Source organism: Ostrinia nubilalis, chromosome 16 (assembly GCF_963855985.1).
Source record: "Ostrinia nubilalis chromosome 16, ilOstNubi1.1, whole genome shotgun sequence".
NCBI lineage: Eukaryota > Metazoa > Arthropoda > Insecta > Lepidoptera > Crambidae > Ostrinia > Ostrinia nubilalis.
The window spans coordinates 5,851,831-5,872,749 of record NC_087103.1 but is presented as its reverse complement, the minus strand read 5'-3'; the positions used below and the strand labels follow the sequence as shown (position 1 = coordinate 5,872,749).

Below are 20,919 nucleotides of genomic sequence, written 5' to 3'. Positions count from 1 at the left end.
TGTTTGTTTGGAGGCAATAGGCTCCGAAAAAAAATTCTTTCACGATTTAGAATCCTATTTTTTTTCTATGTAGGCTATAAAATATTTTCAAAAACTTTAGTCTAAAATCTTTGATAAAATTCGACGTTTAATAAATAAATTAGATAACTTATTATTAATACTTTTTTTTTCAGTACGATTTTAGTACTTGTTTTTCAGAAATTCTACGATTTAACTAAACTTCTTAAGTGTTTATATTTTATGCATAATTTATTAACGTCTAAAATATACATACATATTATATCCTATTGATAGATGACGTGCTTCGTATTTTATTAAAATTATTACCTGACTAGGTTAAAAAGGTGTGGAATGTTATTTTGGAGATAACTTGGTTCCATAGAAATATAGAGAGATGCTAAGTAATGCGCTGAGTTCGAAACTCAGTGTCGTATTAGAAATTCACACACACAAAGAAATCAAATTATGTGCTCATTATCCACTGCGGTATCAGTATTCAACGTTAGAACAATCTTTAGTACTATGCAAGCAATATAAACTGTTTACATAATGACGTCGCTACTGTCATCATTGCTTTCACAAGCAATATGTTCCAATTTGTCCCTTGTCACATTTCCCTTTAGTTTCTGTGATCTGTGCTTGTTTCTAAGTTGATATCAATGAAATATTCCTTAGTACTTTTGATTTAAATTATTTTGACACGTGTTTGAAAAATCAAGGTCAGATAACAATAAAATAGCAAGTGAAAACGTAACATTGCATTGCAACTCGCAATTTCGCAATATTGATGAGGAGATTCCATTGGAAAGTCTGTATTCATTCCTAGGATTCCCCTAACACCATCAAATTCAAGAGAATAAGAATAAGAATAAGAAATTTATTCATAATGTTCATTCCATGTCAAATTTTCAATATATTTTCTTATTAATAATAAACAATTGCAGTATTAATAAGAAAGAAATACACATCATGTCCAAATAAATTAATAATACAAATAGAATTAATGTCAATTAAATGTCAAAATAAATAGTGGGTAACAGTGTCAATAATAATTAAATTCCAAACAGTTCGTCAATTTTATAGAACGCATGCTCGATCAACCACTTTTTTAATTGAAAGGATGATGGGCACAAATGTATGGAAAGTGGTACCCGCTCCAATAGCCATAACCAATATATATTTTAAAAGGCCTTTAGATGTAGGAAAATGTCTGCTATGGGGCCAGATCTAATTCACGTTTTGAAAGCAGTAATTCCACTAAGTATTATAATGAAAGTATAACACAATCATCCATGTATACGAGTATGTATTATGACTACTATCTATTAATATTACTAAAAGAAGCATTGTAAAGGAAAGGATTATACCTACGATGAACTGCCCAAGCTATTAGACCTTTATTAGCTTTCATCATCATCGTCGTGATCATTTTAGCCATAGGACGTCCAGTTGAACATAGGCCTCCCCCAATGATTTCCACAATGGCCGGTTGGTGGCGGCCTGCATCCAGCGCCTTCCCGCTACCTTTGTGAGGTCGTCGGTCCATCTTGTGGGTGGACTTGTTGGGTTTTGTGGGTTTATTCGCTTTAGCAAACCATAATAAAACCCTTAAGAAGTAATAAAACTTTAACCCCTTTATTAATAAAAGTTGAACTCTGGCTTAAATTGTCATTTGGTATGGAAATGTCATTTTAATCCAAGGTTCTTCCTAGGTGTAACTTTTTATTAATAAGGGGGTAGTACTTCTTTAAATAAAAATATTTATTTCACAATCATCCCCATCAATAATTATAGAGTTAAGGAAGGATGCTGGAACAGTAAACCCTTCCTGACTCGCATAACCTAAGTACCATACGATGGACACGTATGATACTTCTTCTTTTTCTTCCTCGGTCTCTTCCTCCCTCACTGATGAGGATCGCGACCACAGATAGTGTTCCTCCACAGACTGCGGTCATAAGCTGTGTGGACCGCACGATGCAAACTCCCGCCCACCGTCTTCCTCACCGCGTCCGACCATCTCGTCGGTGCCCTGCCCCGAGCGCGTCCCCCTTCATACTGTATGATACTTAGGTTACACAAAAAGTATCTTTATCTTCGAACGCAACCAGATCTGAGGCTGGTGGCCATAGTAAATGTTGTTCGTCTTGGTAAGACCTTTCAAATGACACTACAAACATTACTATTGGAGCCGGGTACCATTCTGCAAAAAAGTATGTATATCTTCGTACACAACCAGATCTGAGGCTGGTGGTCATAGTAAAAGTTGTTCATCTTGGTAAGACCTTTCAAACGATACTAGACTCATATCTATTGGAGTCGGGTACCATTTTGCCCATTGTCCTTTGAAAGAATGGAGTGATACCGCTTCTTTCACTATTTTAGGCAATCGGTTGTATACTTTAGGCCCCAATACGTGCGTCAACGAGTCAGACTTTCGTAGTCTACCTGCAGTCGATACTAGTGCTTCGGCGAAGCGAGTATTATAGTTGTGACGATCCCTATGTCTCGCAAATGAGTCCAGGTTCAATTCGGGAGAATTCAAGAGAGTGCAGTTTCCCATCTCATGCTTATGGACCACGGTTTAAAATAGTGTGGTTGCATAGAGCCTGCAACGGGCAACCGCGTGCGCAGCTGCTCATACTAATTTTCGATACAAAAGTAAGTGTTGGCGCCCTCACGAGTTTTAGCGGAGTTCTATATGGTAGCGGGAGTAGACTTAATGGAAATCTATGCTTCTCCGACGACCAGTTGTATGTGGAATACTCCAGAGTATGCGCACACAATAGCCTGGTGATTTTAGCACCTGAAGGAAAAACAAAAAAACATTGTTTACAAAGAAATCTGCGACAGGTGTAGTGTTTTAATTTTGTTTTAGAAAGATCTCATAATTTTGTAAGTTTTCAAATATTTAAACATAATAATTTGTAGATTTTATATAAAAAAATATAATCATTTAACAAAATTAATTTTTTTAGAATATTTTAATTCTATTAGAACCATTTTCCACTTCATCGCAGAAGAAGTCGCGGGCAAAAAGCTAGTATGAAATATGTAGTACTAGCTTTCCGCCCGCGGCTTCGCCCGCGTGGAATTTTGTCTGTCACAGAAAAACTTTATCGCGCGCGTCCCTGTTTCAAAAACCGGGATAAAAACTATCCTATGTTCTTTCCCGGGACTCAAACTATCTCTATGCCAAATTTCATCAAAATCGGTTGCGAGGTTTAAGCGGGAAAGCGTAACAGACAGACAGACAGACAGAGTTACTTTCGCATTTATAATATTAGTTGGGATTGCCCGCGGCTTCACCGCTTGAAATTTAGTTTGTCACAGATCGTCATAAATTATAGCCTATACATTGTTATTCTGGTCGACGCCAGGGATGGATGAGCGTCGCTGTCGCTGGCGACAGGGTCTTCTGGTTCAGGGTTCATGGCGTAGGTCTCAGTCAAAATGAAATCCACTCGTAGAAATTAATAAACTCAGTGTATTCACGAAAATGATTACACACAGCACTAGAGTCGTATCGGAACTGAGTGAACCAAAGGTCTTGCGATAGGAACGTCCGACCCGAGTGATAGTTGAACACAGACTGCCTAGTACTGCTGTACTGTACTGTAAAGTTTCATCAAAATCTGTTCAGTAGTTTTTGCGTGAAAGTGTAACAAACACCCAGACATCCACACAAACTTATTTATATTTTATTTTTACGTATTTATAATATTAGTAAGACTAGTAAGAAGTAAGATAGTAAGATGAATTATTTTAGTTATTTGTTTACTTATAATAATATTTATTTATTTATTTCTTAGCTCTGTCTGATAATGGATCTGGAGGAGATGCAATGGCCACCTCCGTAACAAAACAATAGAACCCTATGGAGTTTGGGCTTGTGTGATTCGCCTTGACGAATAGTTCGTATCCAGGGTCCGATGATGGAGCTGTAAGGGGGCAGATTTTTTTTTCACTATGTGACTGGCTTTATTTTGTACTTAATATATATTTTACATAATATTATACCTATTCGTGTTTCATTATGAATCGAAATATAAAAGACTTAATAAACTCTATTAAAAATTTAAATTAATTTATCAAGTTTGAATACCTCATTCTACCTTAAAATTAATAACTTAAATCAAGTCTTAATACGGTCACGGCTCAAGATTTTTTTGTCCATTTCAGCGTTCTTTTTACTCTTTTGACGTTGCGTTGACAGCTTTTACCCAAATTCGCGCGGAATATTTTTGTGAAATGGCTCTTAAGCGCTATTATCGTTGTCCTTGGCTACTCGGGTGTACAGATAAATCTTTATAATTAGCAAAAATTTTTATCTATTACTTTCTTCTACTATACCAATGCATACTATAAAAATATTGTCGTCATTTCAGCCGAATTACGTCCACTGCTGGACAAAGAAGACAAGAATTTCCACAAAGACCGGTCCTGTGCCGCCCGCACCAGGCATAAAAATATCGTTACTTAGAAAGTAATATCTGGAATTACTGAACCAATTTTCAAAATTCTTTCAAAAGTAGAAAGCTACATTATTCCTGGAACAGGCTATATTTTTCTGTGACAGACCTCAATTCACGCAGGCGAAGTCGCGAGCAAAAGCTAGTGGGGTAAAAAAATGTCTCCCCACTAACATTTCCGTAACCTATTTGTGTGCGAAATCTAGGCTGCAGCACTGGAATTATGACGGCAGACAGTCGGGCGCCCAAGATAATGGCGTCTCCTAAGCCCACGCCATGCTCTTATGTAAACCCATAACCAGATCCAGTTAGATTCTAGGCTGTTTTTAGCATTTTACCGAATTGCAGTAAGCCTAACCTAATTTCAAATTTTTCGCCATGTTGGCTCATACCGCTAAACAACACGAATTTCCCTAATTTGTTTTTCGTTTGGCATGTTCACAAAGTCCTAAATTTAATTAGCAGAAACGCAGAGGTATGATTATAAATTGCGTATTGTTTGGTTTTTTGGAATTTCAGAATGTTGCTACATGTAAATATTTGTTTAAAACGTAATTTCGCTTGTCTACTAAATATTTAATTTTACACAACCAACAGGGTTTTGTTTGTCCCTTTTATATCCTTGAGATTGTATGGATCATTAAATCCCGCAAAAGCATCCAGCTCAACAATGGCAGTTTTTAAACTCTGTTAACTGAGATAGCTTAAGCTATTATCATAATTACTTTAATCTCTCCCAAACCACACAGTTTCTGAAAGTTTGGATTTAAATGTGTATTAGCAGAGTTTCAGATAACCAATCTTATAACTGGATGATAATCGTTTTGAAATGGACCAAAATGCTATAGGGATAAAGGGTGAATTCCGATGATGGGAATAGAAAAGAAAGGCCGATGGTTCGCGACCCACATTTCCGAACGGACTCGAAGTTCCGACTTCTTAGAGACCCCCGCGCCCGTGACACATTGGCTTACATTCGGTCCCTCGACCCCATTAAATTTCAGCATCACCGTCTTACGTTGATCTTAATGGCTTACGTAACAAAAACCAACCTGAATCGAATGCTATAAATAGGGTAAATCTTTTGACTTGATATTACGTGTGTAATTAAATGCAAAATTCCGTTACCTGTTTCTTAAATTCAACATCACTAAGTATAAAAGAAGATAAAATAATTAATTAAACATTAAATAGCAGAGACAACATAAATTGTTCGCAAATTCTCTAAAGCTTTGAATTCGTATTATAATTTTCATTGATTGTGATTTCTTATGATTGACTTTGATTGTTAACGTGAACAGAAGATACCTTTCTTGTATGAGTAATGAATTGACTCGGTTATGATCCATTGATTGATATAATTTCTATACTTATTAGGGTAAGGTACTTCATGAGTTTGATTAATAACAAAGGTGCTCTCGTTAATTATAGCCACTCAATGAGCGTACAGACAACTAGACAATTCCTTTTTAAATCTCGACAAGGATTCGATCCTTCGTGTTAAGCCGAGTCAGGGATGGAGAAGTGTGCGCGCGCATTCTCTTCGATCCGGCCTCCTTGTTTGAATGAACCGATCGGTCACTCACTGGCAGCACAGTCACGTGCGTGACGGTCCTTATTCATCAGTTCATGACATAAAATTGAGGACTGCTGGGTGTCACGCTAGGTCGGATCCGTACGCGCCATTTAAACACATTCTTGGTTTGAGCACACAGAACGGGGTCTTTGACTTGATGATTCATGATATGAACTAATTATTCTGGATCATGAAAGTCATTCCTAAGATCAGTGGTATTTACCTACTTCTAGTAAAAACTATATTCTAGGTACGTAGACGTACGAATGAAATGAAAGTCAAGTTAATTCTTGATTTTCTGGTATAGAAAAAAAATTGCACACCTACGTAGAACTTTTCATGCGTAACGAGACACTAATTTAATCTCAATTTATTTATTTGTTTAATACCACCGTTCATATTGTATGTGCTGTAATTTTGTACTAAATGTTTTATGATGTTTTTCCTAGGTTAAGCCGGGCACACATCAATTATTTACGAATGATCCACTTATTCCTGTGAATCTCCATTATGCCTGAAGCGCGCTTAACGCATGTGCCTAGTTGTTCGTGAAATGGTCCTTCGTCTGAGGGCGGTGAAATTTTGATGATACCACATGATTACTAATTCAAATACTTTATAAACACGCGTGTACATTTTACGCTTTGTGTCGAACGAGACAGCCAGCGGTGAACACATTATCATGACAATAGAGTTTGTTATTACAGCCTTGAGGCGCCAATTCATTGTTTCTCAAATGGCATCTAATTATTACATGCGATCAATAAATACCAAATATTCGCCGTCAACATCCCGAGTAGTGACGTAGATAAATAGGTAGACAAAATGATGTACTTGATTGTACCCCACACAAAACGGACACATAAAAGAAAACCTACTTTACCAATACATAATGAATTATCCAATAGATTGCAATTTTCTATCATGCTACATAATTAAGACCATAACGTTAATTTTCCTCTGAGTTGCTTAATTAAATCGCTGTTGATGATCAAAGGTGGAAGGTATATCTATATTTGTACTTATGTATATTGCAGATATATCTGCGAGTGTCTGTGAGAAAGCAATCTAATGTAATGAGTTAGTAGGTAATTGCTTATGATCCTACTAATTCAACAATAAAAATAAATAATTTAATTCGTTACTAATTTTTACATGAAATATCTTTGAGAACAACATAATCTACTTTCATTTCTCATTACTTGAAAGAGCTTTGTTCCAGAAAATATACTTGACAATAGAGTACTTTACTGGAGAGTCAAGTTGCTTGTCTAGGGCTTTAAAGTTATTGTAGCTCTAACATCATAAAATGAACTTACATTTATTTTCTTAGGATATTCTCCAAGCTCTTATGAGTCTTATGTTACCCCTCTCCAAGTTACTACGTAGGCGGTGTATTTAGTTTCTCTTCATCCCACTTAGAAGGCAACGTCCTGAATTCTTATTTGCCCAATTACTTCTACCTCATTTACACGTCTTATTTTAGCCTATCCAATAAATTAATCATCCTTGAACGTTATACCAAATACGAGTTTACTTAAAGCCTCTTCATTAACTTATTAAATGCTTGAATTATTTAACAATTCTTGGCAAGTTCCCGTTTTATTATGCGAACAGGAAAATGTCACAAAGGTCTCGGTTCTTAAACATTATTTTGATTAAGCACTCAGTTGAGCGAGATATTTGTTGTTGGAATGAAGACTTCTTGAAACTCCATTGTCAGCAATTTTGTCTCTGTCACGTAAAGCCAATCTCGTGCGAAATTGTCTTGGCTTCGTGGACCCGCCTTGTTTTGAGTCATTTTTGCCGCGAATTCGAATACCATACTCCATAAAGAATTGCTTAGGCCTTAGAGCAATCGCCAGACAAAGAGTTTTTAAGTAAATGGCATATTCTTCAAAATATGTTTTCCCTTATTCTATCTCCATTTTCTCAGCTATTACAGGAGCAGAATGATCCACGGGGCCCCTAGAGACATGTAGGCGTAAGGAAAGATGTTTCCAGAAATAAATCGCTTTCGTGCTTAGAAACCAACAAGCGTTTTCGTCGACATATCGCTCGTGGTTGATTCAGAATTCTTTTCGTACGTCTAGACTTATTTGGTTGTATGAATAACGGGATGTCACGTTATGAGGCAGTAATATCAGTATAATATCATACAAATGCTCAATCGTTTTTGTTGTTGTTTTATCTCACATGATTTTCAGTGATTGCTACAGTAGAGATAATTGAAATAGAGTCAGAGATAACCTTATAGATATTATTTCTATAGTCAAATGTTAGTTCACTTATTTATTTTGGAATGGAAACTACTAGTTCATTGGCTTTCCAATTCCATTTTAGTTCGTTCCCTTTAACTACTTCAGAAACTAAAACTGAGTCAAACTCAGTTTGCAGAGACGGGGAAAATCTCACAATCCAGTCCATTGACGTCGGAAAACGTTCTGTAATGTGAGTCGTAAGTTGGCACTGGACACTAGCACGATGACGTCATATTAGCCCGAATCCTCCTCGCACGAACCGCATTATCATTTTGCTTGCTGCTTCTGATATTGAATTTTCGGCAAACACACGAATTCGTGCCGAATGCGCAATGTGGAATAATGTAGGGATGGCCGCTGTCACAATTTTGACTTATTGTGTTTTATAGCGGGTGTTTGCGGTCAATTTCTTTCAGCGTTTATTGCGAAAGACAGGGTCACGTTCTCGCAACGATCTATCAACTTTACATTGTAAAGAAAAGGTTGTCTCATGAATACATCGACGAGAAAGCGTTAAGCTGCGTTATTTCAGCCTTTTATCGTTTTCATTTGTTTTGACAGGTTTTTAAATTGTTTAGCTCTAGGTCTTTGATGACATTTTTCCCGTAGTACCTACTCGTTTGGTATAAGTCGACTTTTCCATTATTTAGCTTGTCTGTGAGTTGTCAATGACTGAAGTTTCAGGAAAAATGACTCTCCTAAATAATATTATGGCACGGCTTATCGCGGGAAATTAATTTGAATCTGGCAATTTGGCCTCAAAATACAGACCCGCCGTCGTGGCTCGTAACCACCGAAAATAAAACAGGCCCTCGGATACGTCGTATCTCTTTACGAGCCCACCACCGAAACGAGTCACTTAACTTCATAAATAATTCTAACAACACAATGTCCGAGAGATGTGTCGGGCGACTCCTGAAATTCAGATTTTCAGGCATAGATTACCGATACATCGGGAACCGCTGATCAAAATTAAATTCTGATGAAGCGCCCGTTATGTAATAGCCGTGTCGATTTATTGCGGTCTGTCGATATTATCGTTTCTCTTGTCTCGAACAGACTGGACTGTACGTAACTGTTTGGGCGATGAGAAGTCTTTGTTAAAAATTTAACAGTTATCATCGAATCTTTATGACTGGTCATGCCGTAGTCTATCACATGGGATTAAAAATTTAAATATTTAAAATTGAACGTGAAAACACTTGGAAATCTCGTGAACCAGCGGATTGGTATTGGATTCACGTGTAATAAGGGGCGAGGCTGCGCGCGCAACCCTACGCCACCGTAGCGCTACGAGCGCCAGTCGCTTCCGAACTACGAGATTTGTCGGCTACGGCGCGGCTCTACGTAGCAATACTCGTAACCATTTTCTTGCCGACTGTGTATTTGTGACAGTGATCTCGTACCACTCAAATAAATACAAAACCAGAAATTAAAGGTTAAGGTAATGAATACTATTCATAATATAGATGTTGTACTGCCTGTTCCGTGTCCATTTTTGCTGATATTGTAACATTTGATGTCGTAATATCTGTGAGGGAAATGTCACGCATGTTTTACGATTTCTGCTTCATTAGTACCTTAAATTGGAACTATAATGTGAGGTCAACTGTGTCGATTACTACAGCACATATTCATGTAATTGTTATGGTTGGTTATTGATATCGTTTAGTATAATTTCCATCATTTACCGATCGTTTATCGATAAAATAGCAGGTGCTCGGAAATTATTGAATTATACATTACTCAATTACATTACACAAGTGTGTATGGTCTGGCCTTTGTGTTTATCGCTTGTATTTACGGTTATTTGTAATTCTTGGATTCTGTCAAAGCGGATTAACTATACCATTATTATGATCACTAATGAGAAACGAAGATTAGTTTCGTTGGTTTAATTATGTTATAGCGGCCGTTCATACAGGGTGTCCCAAAAACAATGGATAACCCTGTAACCATCGATAGGCCTCGCCATGGTCTCCCTAACGTCCAATTTTGACCCCAGTAAAAATATCACCGTTTTCAAAATTTTCAAGTTTTTGTGCATTTTTAGAAAATTGCCACCTGCGATTACTTTTTCTCATGCCATTTCTACAAATGAGGATACTTTTCAATCTAGTTTTTTTCCTTATCACAAGGGATAGTTGGGCTATCAAAAGAAAATATTAAAGTTCAACAAACTAGTTTAAAAGTATGAAAATTTTAAGAAATTGCAGAGAAGAAGGAAAAATTAATTCATTGTCTTGCACTTTTGATCAGCCATCGTGTAAAAAAAATGTAGGAAGACTATCGTACCCATTACCTTAAAAACTTCCTTGGTTAATTGAGATTCTAAAAAGGTATCACAAGCCTATGTATTCTGTAATATTTTTATCTTATGGCTACTTGAATAGCAACTAGTATGAAAACTGCAAAAATGAGTTTTTCTCGTAATAGTTAAACTAGGACTGCACAAGTGCACAGTGGCATTAAATACAAATGGATAATTTTTAGCGTAGGAATTTTAATAAAGCAACATTTAATCATCATCATAATCATCATCATTTCAGCCATAGGACGTCCACTGCTGAACATAGGCCTGTACCCCAATGATTTTCATAATGACCGCTTGGTAGCGGCCTGCATCCAGCACCTTCCTGCTTACCTTTATGAGGTCGTCGGTCCACTTTGTAGGTGGACGTCCTACGATGCGCTTTCCGGTACGTAGCCTCCACTTGAACCCTGTTGCCCCATTGGCCGTCCGTTCTGCGTTTTTGTGATTACTTAATTTTTGTTTTAAACCTTATAAATGTGCCTATAGACAGATACCCGTGATAATACACGGCTCGGAAACGTGGATTTTTTGGACAGCGTGCTATGGAAGGGGCTATGCTCGGGTTTCTTTACGAAATCGTATCAAAAATTAGGAGATCCGTAAACGACCTAAAGTCGCTGACATACCTCGACGGATCAGCAAGCTGAAGTGGCAATGGGCAGGGCACAGTAGTTTGCAGAACTGAGGCAGCAGGGTTAAAGTGGAGGCTACGTACCGGAAAGCGCATCGTAGGACGTCCACCTACAAAGTGGACCGACGACCTCATAAAGGTAAGCAGGAAGGTGCTGGATGCAGGCCGGTACCAAGCGGTCATTATGAAAATCATTGGGGTACAGGCCTATGTTCAGCAGTGGACGTTCTATGGCTGAAATGATGATGATGATGATGATTAAATGTTGCTTTATTAAAATTCCTACGCTAAAAATTATCCATTTGTATTTAATGCCACTATGCAGTCCTAGTTTAACTATTACGAGAAAAACTCATCCCATCAAAAACAATACTTGTCAAAAAAACCAAGTCTCGCAACTCAGTTGTTCTACGGTAAAAAGTTGTGAGATCCATGTAATACCAAGTCCAGGCCAGGAAATCTTTAACGTTTTACATAAATTATTGACTTGGCCATCGCACTAAATAATTTAATTTACACGTGTTTTCATGCGATGGCCAAGTCAATATATTTATGTAAAACGTTAAAGATTTCCTGGCCTGGACTTGGTATTACATGGATCTCACAACTTTTTACCGTAGAACAACTGAGTTGCGAGACTTGGTTTTTTTGACAAGTATTGTTTTTGATGGGATCTCATTTCTTTTTGTATTTTGTAGACAGCAGTTATGTATCTAGAAAACTGGACCGAAATTGAAAAATTTTACTCGACTTGGCGGTTGCACTACCGTGCCCCCAAATATCATTTCTTTTTGTATTTTGTAGACAGCAGTTATGTATCTAGAAAACTGGACCGAAATTGAAAAATTTTACTCGACTTGGCGGTTGCACTACCGTGCCCCCAAATATCATTTCTTTTTGTATTTTGTAGACAGCAGTTATGTATCTAGAAAACTGGACCGAAATTGAAAAATTTTACTCGACTTGGCGGTTGCACTACCGTGCCCCCAAATATTTTAGTTTTTCCTTGATTCATACACCAAACACTACTTATATTCCAAATTTGAAGCTTCTAGGTCTGCTAGAAGTGCCTTAGAGTTTTGATGATCGGTGAGTCAGTGAGTCAGTGAGTCAGTGAGTCAGTCAGTGAGTGACAAAATTAAGTAACTTTGACCCGTTATAATTCTTAAACTACTGGTTCAAATTGAATGAAATTTTAAATATACCGTGTCTTTACAATGCCTGCATAGCTAATGAAAATTCAGCCTTCTAGTTTTATCCACAACGAAGTTACAGGCGGTCGAAAATGGCCTGAATTGCTTCGAGAAAAGGATGGTACGGCCGTGCCGCTTTTTTGCTCGACTTGGTGGGGGCACTGCCGTGCCCCCAGATTTTTGCAGTTTTCATCCCAGTTGCTATTCAAGTAGCCATAAGATAAAAATAATACAGAATACATAGGCTTGTGATATCTTTTTAGAATCTCAATTAACCAAGGAAGTTTTTAAGGTAATGGGCACGATGGTCTTCCTACATTTTTTTTACACGATGGCTGATCACAAGTGCAAGACAATGAATTAATTTTTCTTTCTTCTCTGCAATTTCTTAAAATTTTCATACTTTTAAACTAGTTTGTTGAACTTTAATATTTTCTTTTGATAGCCCAACTATCCCTTGTGATATGGAAAAAAACTAGATTGAAAAGTATCCTCATTTGTAGAAATGGCATGAGAAAAAGTAATCGCAGGTGGCAATTTTCTAAAAATGCACAAAAACTTGAAAATCTTGAAAACGGTGATATTTTTACTGGGGTCAAAATTGGATGTTAGGGAGACCATGGCGAGGCCTACCGATGGTTACAGGGTTATCCATTGTTTTTGGGACACCCTGTATATTATTACTTACTAAAGATAAGTTCAGGAGTTAGTTGGATGGACTCTTTCGATCTGGCAAGGACTAGGTTTGGTTCCCGGTTTGGTTTCCTTATTAAAGGACTTATCTACCTTAATCTGATAAGATAATAGATTTCGTGATTCGGAAACTAGAAACAAAAGCTATTACAGCCTACAAAAAAGAAAATTACTTGTTCTGATTGGATATCTTTGAGATAGCCGGCTATAAAAAGAATTTCTGTGAACATTTTTGGTTAAATAGGTAAGGAATGAATTCTGGGATACCGGACCGGATACTATTTACTCATGTAATTTATGATTTTAACCATGGTGGTTAGAATCTAGCTATTTATTATAGTGTCGGATAGTTTCAGAAAAACCTTATTAATCCTTTGATATGGACAAATATGTGATATGGCACATATTAATCAATGTGGCTATGTAGAACCATGATTTTTCTAGTCACAGGATCTAACATATTTCCATTGAGGCTTTTTAGGTTTTCTCCAATGCGGGAATAATAGCTCCTTTCATAATTACCGGTTCGTCTTCATTAACTACTGACAACTGTATTTTATTTGACAAACACGCCTCTCCATGAGTAGAATTACTATAGTAAGAATATATTTTTATCAAAATATATTAGAGAACCTGTTTATTTGACAACGAATCCAACTGATTCCACGAAAAACGTTAATTACAGGGAAATATTCTCTACATCTTGAGCCTTTAAGAACTGTCAAGTGTTACATAATAACGTCTGTTACTACGAGACCTAAAATATTGAAATACCGGTGTCAACGATGGTTGTAGACTATGAGGGAGCAGGGCAGGGCTACTATTGAATGAAACTCACAATAACACTTCACTAAACTTTATATTGCACAAAGAGCACTTTTCTCGTTGAGTAAAATCGAAAAACTGCCATAGGTATTGTCAAGAAACAATATCAATCAAAAACAATAGAAAATTCAAACATTCTAAACATAAATACAAAAATAGAAAAGTAAAAAATAATAAAAAGTAAATAAATCTAAAAGAGGTCTGTCGCCAACAACCGGCATACCATTACGTAATGGTGGAAAAGAAACGAATTACATAAACGTGGTCTAATTACTTTGAAGTTTCAAACTCAAATAAATCAGTGCAAAGAGAATCTTATACAGGGTTATTTGAAAAATACCAGCAGCCTAGTCCTGAGGACTAGGACTATAACTCATTCATAAGTAAAGTAACGATTTGTGATCAAGTTACGCTAGTTGGCTTATCTGATCTTGATATTGCGCGTCGATTTATAAACATGCGGAAAATTAAATTGGTATGAAAAAGAAAACTAACGTATTTACAATGTCTATCTACCTAGTCCTGCGAGTTTACCGGTGTGTTACTACAAGACAGTAACCCTGTATATTTCTAAGAGTGCTTGATCTATTTATGAGAATTTGTTAATCAACTAGTCGGATTATGGTGGAGGCGAGTGTCTTTACGTGAGGTGTGCTCAGCTAATTAGCTAATTGCTGTAACAACGAGTGTTTCCTTAACGTGAGAAACATTTTACCTGGGGGCTGATTCGCTTAAGATGCGAAGCTTACTTGTGTAGGGGAAACATTGTTTATTGGTTACATAATAGACTTTAATTTGTACTTACCTTTATTAGTGTTCCAATTAGCAGCTGATAAATTAGTGATCAACGAATAAGATAAGTTAGTAGTTCAAAATTTAAAGAAACAGTTAATTGTCGAGTTACAAAAAAGTTTCAAGACAACTTTGGTTTGACTTTAACAAAGTTCATTCATTTTTTGTTTAGTGGTGAATAAAATATTCACGCTTATGGTTGGTTATAGTAATAGACTTTCATCACTCATCATACCATTAACATAATAATAATTATGTTGATGCCGTCATAGATATTATAAAGTCAGACATTTAGTATTATGACACAAATTTTTATAACCTACATACGAACAGCATGAGCAAAATATTTTTGGAAAAAGAGCTGTTTAAGTATTTATTTATCTATTGGTAAACTTTCATGTTGAAGATCCAAATAGGCACTTACATTAATTAAATATCCTTAATATTGTTCGCAAAGACGGACTCTACCTTGCTACAATTTCGGAATACCTAATGGGCATTCCATTTGAGAAACTCAGCGACCACAGCAGCGGCTTAGGGGCCGTCCATAAATTACGTCATCGATTTTTTCAGATTTTAGACCCCCCCCCCCCCCTACAATCATCCTAGCGTCATTTCTTAATGACCCCCCCCCCCCTTCTCCCAAAATTGACGTCATTACCAGTTTGACAAAATTAAAACACTTGTAGAATCACCTTTTTTTTTTTTTAATAGATAGAGTGATTCTTAAGGAAGGTTTATATGTATAATACACGTAAGTACCACGGGCGAAGCCGGGGCGGGCAGCTAGTATTATATGTAATCAGTAGCGGCGGAAGGGGGGGGGGGGGGGGGGGGGGGCGGTGGGGGCGGTCCGCCCCGGGTGCCAAGCATCAGGGGGTGACACAAGTCGCGCAGATTAGTACTCCCTGGCACATCTGCATGGCAAATCTGCGGTCTATGTCATGATACGGGGGGGTGGGGGGGTGCGATTGTCTTTCAATCGGTAGGAAACCCCAAAAATCCTGGCGGGGGTACCAGGGGGTGCCATAGGACTTGTGACGGGGGGGGGGGGGGGGGGGGGGTGATCGCCCCGGGTGCCAACCTAGGTGTGCTGGAAGAAATTTCTTTTTAGAAATAATCTTTTTGTAGGTGAACAATAAACTATAAATAAATAAATAAGAATGACGTCAATTTCGAAACACCCCCCCCCCCCCTATCTATCATTTACCGTCATCCGCAGACCAAACCCCCCCCCCCCCCTAATTTAGAATGACGTAATATATGGACGGCCCCTTAGCGGCCCTACCTGTGACCTCAAGCGTCTTCAAAAGAATTTACCTTCTTGCCAAATTCAGCTCTACTGGCTCCTCATAAATCATTTGAACTGTAATAATACAATTGCCTACGTAAAGAACAATCAAAGGAAGGTTATTTTTATAATCGGTATGAGCACTACGGGCTTACAAAGAATACTCAATAAGATAACATACTTTCATCTTTGTAGTGATCGGTTGTAGTAGGTAGTTCGATTTACATGTTATCAAAAAAAATTAAAATAAAATATACAGGGTGTTAGGTAAATGGGTATATTATTATGAGCCGACACTAGCCCATGTTAACATGGGCATATAAATGGTATGGTGAAGTCAGAAAATTGATATCTTCATTTTAATTATTTTAATTTTCATACAAATCGGATTTTATAAAATTTATTTTGTATGAAAATTAAAAAAATTAAAATGATGACATCGAATTTCTGACTTCACCATACCATTTATATGCCCATGTTAACATGGGCTAGTGTCGGCTCATATACCCATTTACCTAACACTCTGTATAGCTTATTTAAAAATCTTCCCAAAAATACTTAATTTTACGCTTGCATGTGACTTAAAAGAAGATGCCGTATCATCTCACCGTATTTCACGATGCTAATATCGTCCAGCCACAGGTGGTAACGATGCACTCGGGCAGAATTTAAGATTCGATAAGGCACTATTGAAGCATTCGAATTCCAATTTTCACAGGAATCTGCACCAATCGTATATGGATCCGTTTAAGATTTGAGCGGATTTCTACGCGAATCGCAAACTGAGTCTTAAAATTACTTGTCTGCTGACTTGCTCAATCAATAACTTCACTTCTAGATTCTACTCTAAAATGTAATAACATTTTTACTTTTAACATCCAAGAGAGCGGTAAATTCGGTTCGGGGAATCCTACGTCTGACATTTATTAATCCACTTCTTATAATATTATCAGTGAAGAATTCCTGTCTATAATAATGTGCCTTATTTTCGGAGTAGGTAACAGTGAAGTTAAACTCGTTTAATTCCTGAACTTGATGGTTGATTAAAGTTTGTATGAATTCTTACAAGCACAGCCTTATTAATAAAATAGTGTTCCAACACTTGGCATGCAGTAATTAACAAACAAGGTTAGTCGGGAACTGACTGAAATTCAGCGGTAATTACGTACAGCCTCCAGAGGGACCGCACCTCTTGTACCTAACACAATATTACTAATTACCGTCATGTGTGTACTATAATGTGATTTATTTAATCAATGAAACGCCTCTGATGAGAGATGATAGGGTTTATAATGCGATAAGTCCCATTTCAGTTTTAATAGAGCAAGTTAAGGCACTCAGGCTGTTTTTATTGTGCTTTTATCATATCAACTCGCTGGTTCACGTTTATAAGGGTTACTATAAAAGTTATGGATGTTGAGCGTAGGCCCAGCGTCAACACGTAAAACTCCACGAAATTACGGTACAGCACTTTTCAGACATTTGAGTTAGTCCAAGTCTGCAATTTCCCAAAGTAACTGGAACCACATGCACTATTAGAATATTTATGAAACAAGCAATTGATTTTCCTCTTGTGATTGATGTTCGTCTTCAGGAATAACTATCATTATTATTAAATGTAATACTACGATTAAAAATAATTAAGATTTATAGTAGGTATTGTTTAATTGTTCTATAGAGCTTATTAAAAAAAATTGGATACTCATTAAGCAAAATCACCGTGTATAACTACTAAATCACTAATAGAAAGTTATATCATAATTGAATGTTATTTTGATCGCATGTCCATTAATGTTTAATTTTAGCATAATGTGGATAGAGTTTAATGGAAAATAATAGGACTTAATATAATGGTACCGTTTTATGAGAGACTCGCAAAGCAATTTAAAGAGCATGTACGTACGCCCACACACGTGGTGGTTGGCATTTCACAACCTACGAGTTCGCGTATAGAGGCTCTATCAATATAAATACTTTATTTTTATTTACGGCTGAATGAAAATGGCTTTTTTATCTGCCATTGATTCTTATCTGACCTTTTTATAAAACCTTTAAGAAAATGTTCAGCATTTTATTTTCGTTTTTCATTCTATTTCATCACGTGTGGGAGGATTTTAAAATGCATTTGTTTTCATAGATTGAAACAATTTTACTTGCTTTTGTTCGAAGTAATAAATAATACATTGAATTGACTGCACCCGAGTAAAGCCGACATATGCAGTAGCTAGGATCTTATTATTGGATTGACCTCCGCGTCGATGAGAATGAAAGCTAATAAAATACACGCTTTATTGCACTTTGTGGTTTATGTACTTAGCTTCACAATACATAAAAGAGTGTAGTTTGTAGTGCTAAGATTATTTGCACATGAAATTGCACTGTTTTATTAGTATCGCTTATTTATTTAGTTTAAAATGTTAATATGAACGGTTTATAAATATTGATATCGTGCTTCGCTGACGGGAGTTCATTGAATGATATTGTTTATTAAATGTGTATTACTCACAATGTAACGATTAATCATTCTCGCACCGTTATCGTAATCGTGCTAACGACATTTATGTTGTTTATAATATTCTGTAAACATTTCCGCTATAAGGAACTGGTCAAGTGAGATTATCTGCAAACAATTTTCGTTTTCATAAGGTAGTTAATGGATTCCAGTGACCCGCACTGGTGACGGTCATTCCCCACAATGCACCAGTGCGATAGGGGTTAATGTGGAGTTACATAACGTTAGTCACAGAGTCTCGCAGCGTATACTATCGATCCGTGGCACGGTGCCAATAACAAACTCGCTCGCTCGCTCTGCTCTTCTAGAAGAAGTTTTACTCCAAACTTTTGTATTAAAAACTATTTATTAATGTTAAGAGCCGTACCCACGCTTGTAAGGCACTTTTTATCGAGCAAACGTGGCACTTCCAGACGGCGGATTTGCATTTACAATCGATTGGGGTGAAACATGGGGTGACTAACCCGAGTTCTGCGAAGTTAATATCGGGCTCTGAATTAGGTACTAACTTGGCGTCAAACTATTGGGATTTGACAGTCGTTTGTGGCTATATTACCTAGGTATCTCTAACATTTTGTATATTAATTTGTCTGTAGCTCTACCACTACCACATACGTGCCAATTTCAGAAGGTAACTCCAGAATAAAAATCTACATTCTTTCTAAGGGTATTGGAGGATTTTCAGGAGACAAAATTAAGAATTTTATACACGTTAATATAAGTACGACGAGTTCCCACAAGCTTTAACTGAATTAGATAAATTTTTAAAAGAAGAAAAAATAACTGAAAACTTTTTGTACTTTTCCTCTTTGTTAAACAGAACCTTGTTGTTTGATGTTAAATTTTACAAACATAGTGTTTTATTTATGTTATCTTAAGGGGAATAATTTAACAAATAATCCATAGAGCCATCTGGCAACACGTGTCACGTAGATTGCACGGTAATTGGCGTAAAGCAAGGCAATAATGTAAGCTATTGAAGCGTAGGCGCTACGTAAGGAAGGACTCAAGGACCTATAGTATGATTTATTGTATATAGATTTTTTTACTAAAAGTAATAATAAAATAACATTTACCTTTGCTTATGCCTCCTAAGATATTGGTTTAGTACGCATAGGTCGCGAATTTGTATGCTAATTAGTTTGAATCCTCGTTCGTAATTAAAACTGCGTCTTTCTTTTTTCCAGGTTGGAATCGTTAGCAATAAGATCGCTCAATAATGGCGTTCGCTGGACTCAAGAAACAGATCAACAAAGCTAATCAGGTGAGGACGGCGTCTTATTAAAAATATCTCTTTAAAAGAAACTTGGCTATTATAAGCGGCGGCCAACTTGAGATTAAAAAGATGGACCGGAATATTACCGCGTCCCCTCAGGCGGAGGATATCAGAAAAGTTTATTCCCAAGATTAGGTACAAAACCATTATCGACGTCAGACGTTATTTGATTTAAGATTTAAGCTCTTCAGATTCATGACAGTAGGAGAGTCTGAACATCAGTATTAATTAAGCAAATACTGAACTCTAAATCGATGAATTTGCTAGACGAAACCGTTATTCAAATGTCTGGAGATTGAATAAGTAATATCCAACTTAATTTAGTCTGATGTCTGTGATTACCTTAACGTTTACGTGTCTAATCTACCGGGGGAATTGCGATAGACATTAACTTAGCAAAATTGCTTGCGTCAACTCAGTATTCTGGGCTGCTCCGGGTCACTAAATTACCTCAAAATTGCGCCAAGGAGCATCATAATAAAACAAACTTGTGCTTGTCGCTTCTTTCTATGTAGAGTCAGGACTCTACTTTCACTCTTTCTATTAAAAATACAGAACAACGGAGCAATAAACCCGTCAAGTAAAGTAGGAAAGCAAGCCGTATTGGTGGGTAAAAAAAGTAAAATGTTGAAAGAAAAAAAAATACAGAGTTTTAATTTATTTTATACTTACATAGAAGAAATCTTCCGACCCTGTGCTCTGGGCAAATAGGTATATTTTGAAGAAGTGAACATACACTCAGTTGGAGGAATTTTTGTCCACTGAAACGTAGTGCTAGCTATCCATTTCTAACTCGTGAAGACAGTAATTGCTGAAGCAACGAACCTGCGTTCGGTCAGACGCCATGTTTCGGAAATAACTGGATTTCAGCTCGCGCAGATTCAGCGAGCTGGAAGCCAATATGCGATGTCGCTCGCATGAAATATTTTTCAATTAAACGAATGGACATCGCAACTCCATTAAAGTTAATAGTCGCTACGTCCGCGTTGTACAGGGCCTACAACAATATTATTGAGTGCTATAACCGTTTGCGCTGCTTCGTAGGGTTTATTTCCCTTTGGTAATGCCCCGCTTCCTTTCAAT

General features: G+C 36.9%; 1 protein-coding gene across 7 annotated transcripts in view; it reads left to right on the top strand.

Moving 5' to 3' along the window:
• LOC135079294 (endophilin-A) overlaps window positions 1-20,919 on the top strand; it is a 39,414-nt gene that overhangs the window by 7,283 nt on the left and 11,212 nt on the right. For 6 of the 7 annotated variants that reach the window (XM_063973915.1, XM_063973914.1, XM_063973913.1 and 3 more), the window contains exon 2: window positions 19,748-19,824. In XM_063973915.1, coding sequence (XP_063829985.1) covers window positions 19,780-19,824 — 45 coding nt within the window. In that variant the 5' untranslated portion in view covers window positions 19,748-19,779. Of the gene's footprint in view, window positions 1-9,626; window positions 9,754-19,747; window positions 19,825-20,919 lie in introns of those variants that run through there. The other variant, XM_063973912.1, reaches the window with a different exon arrangement.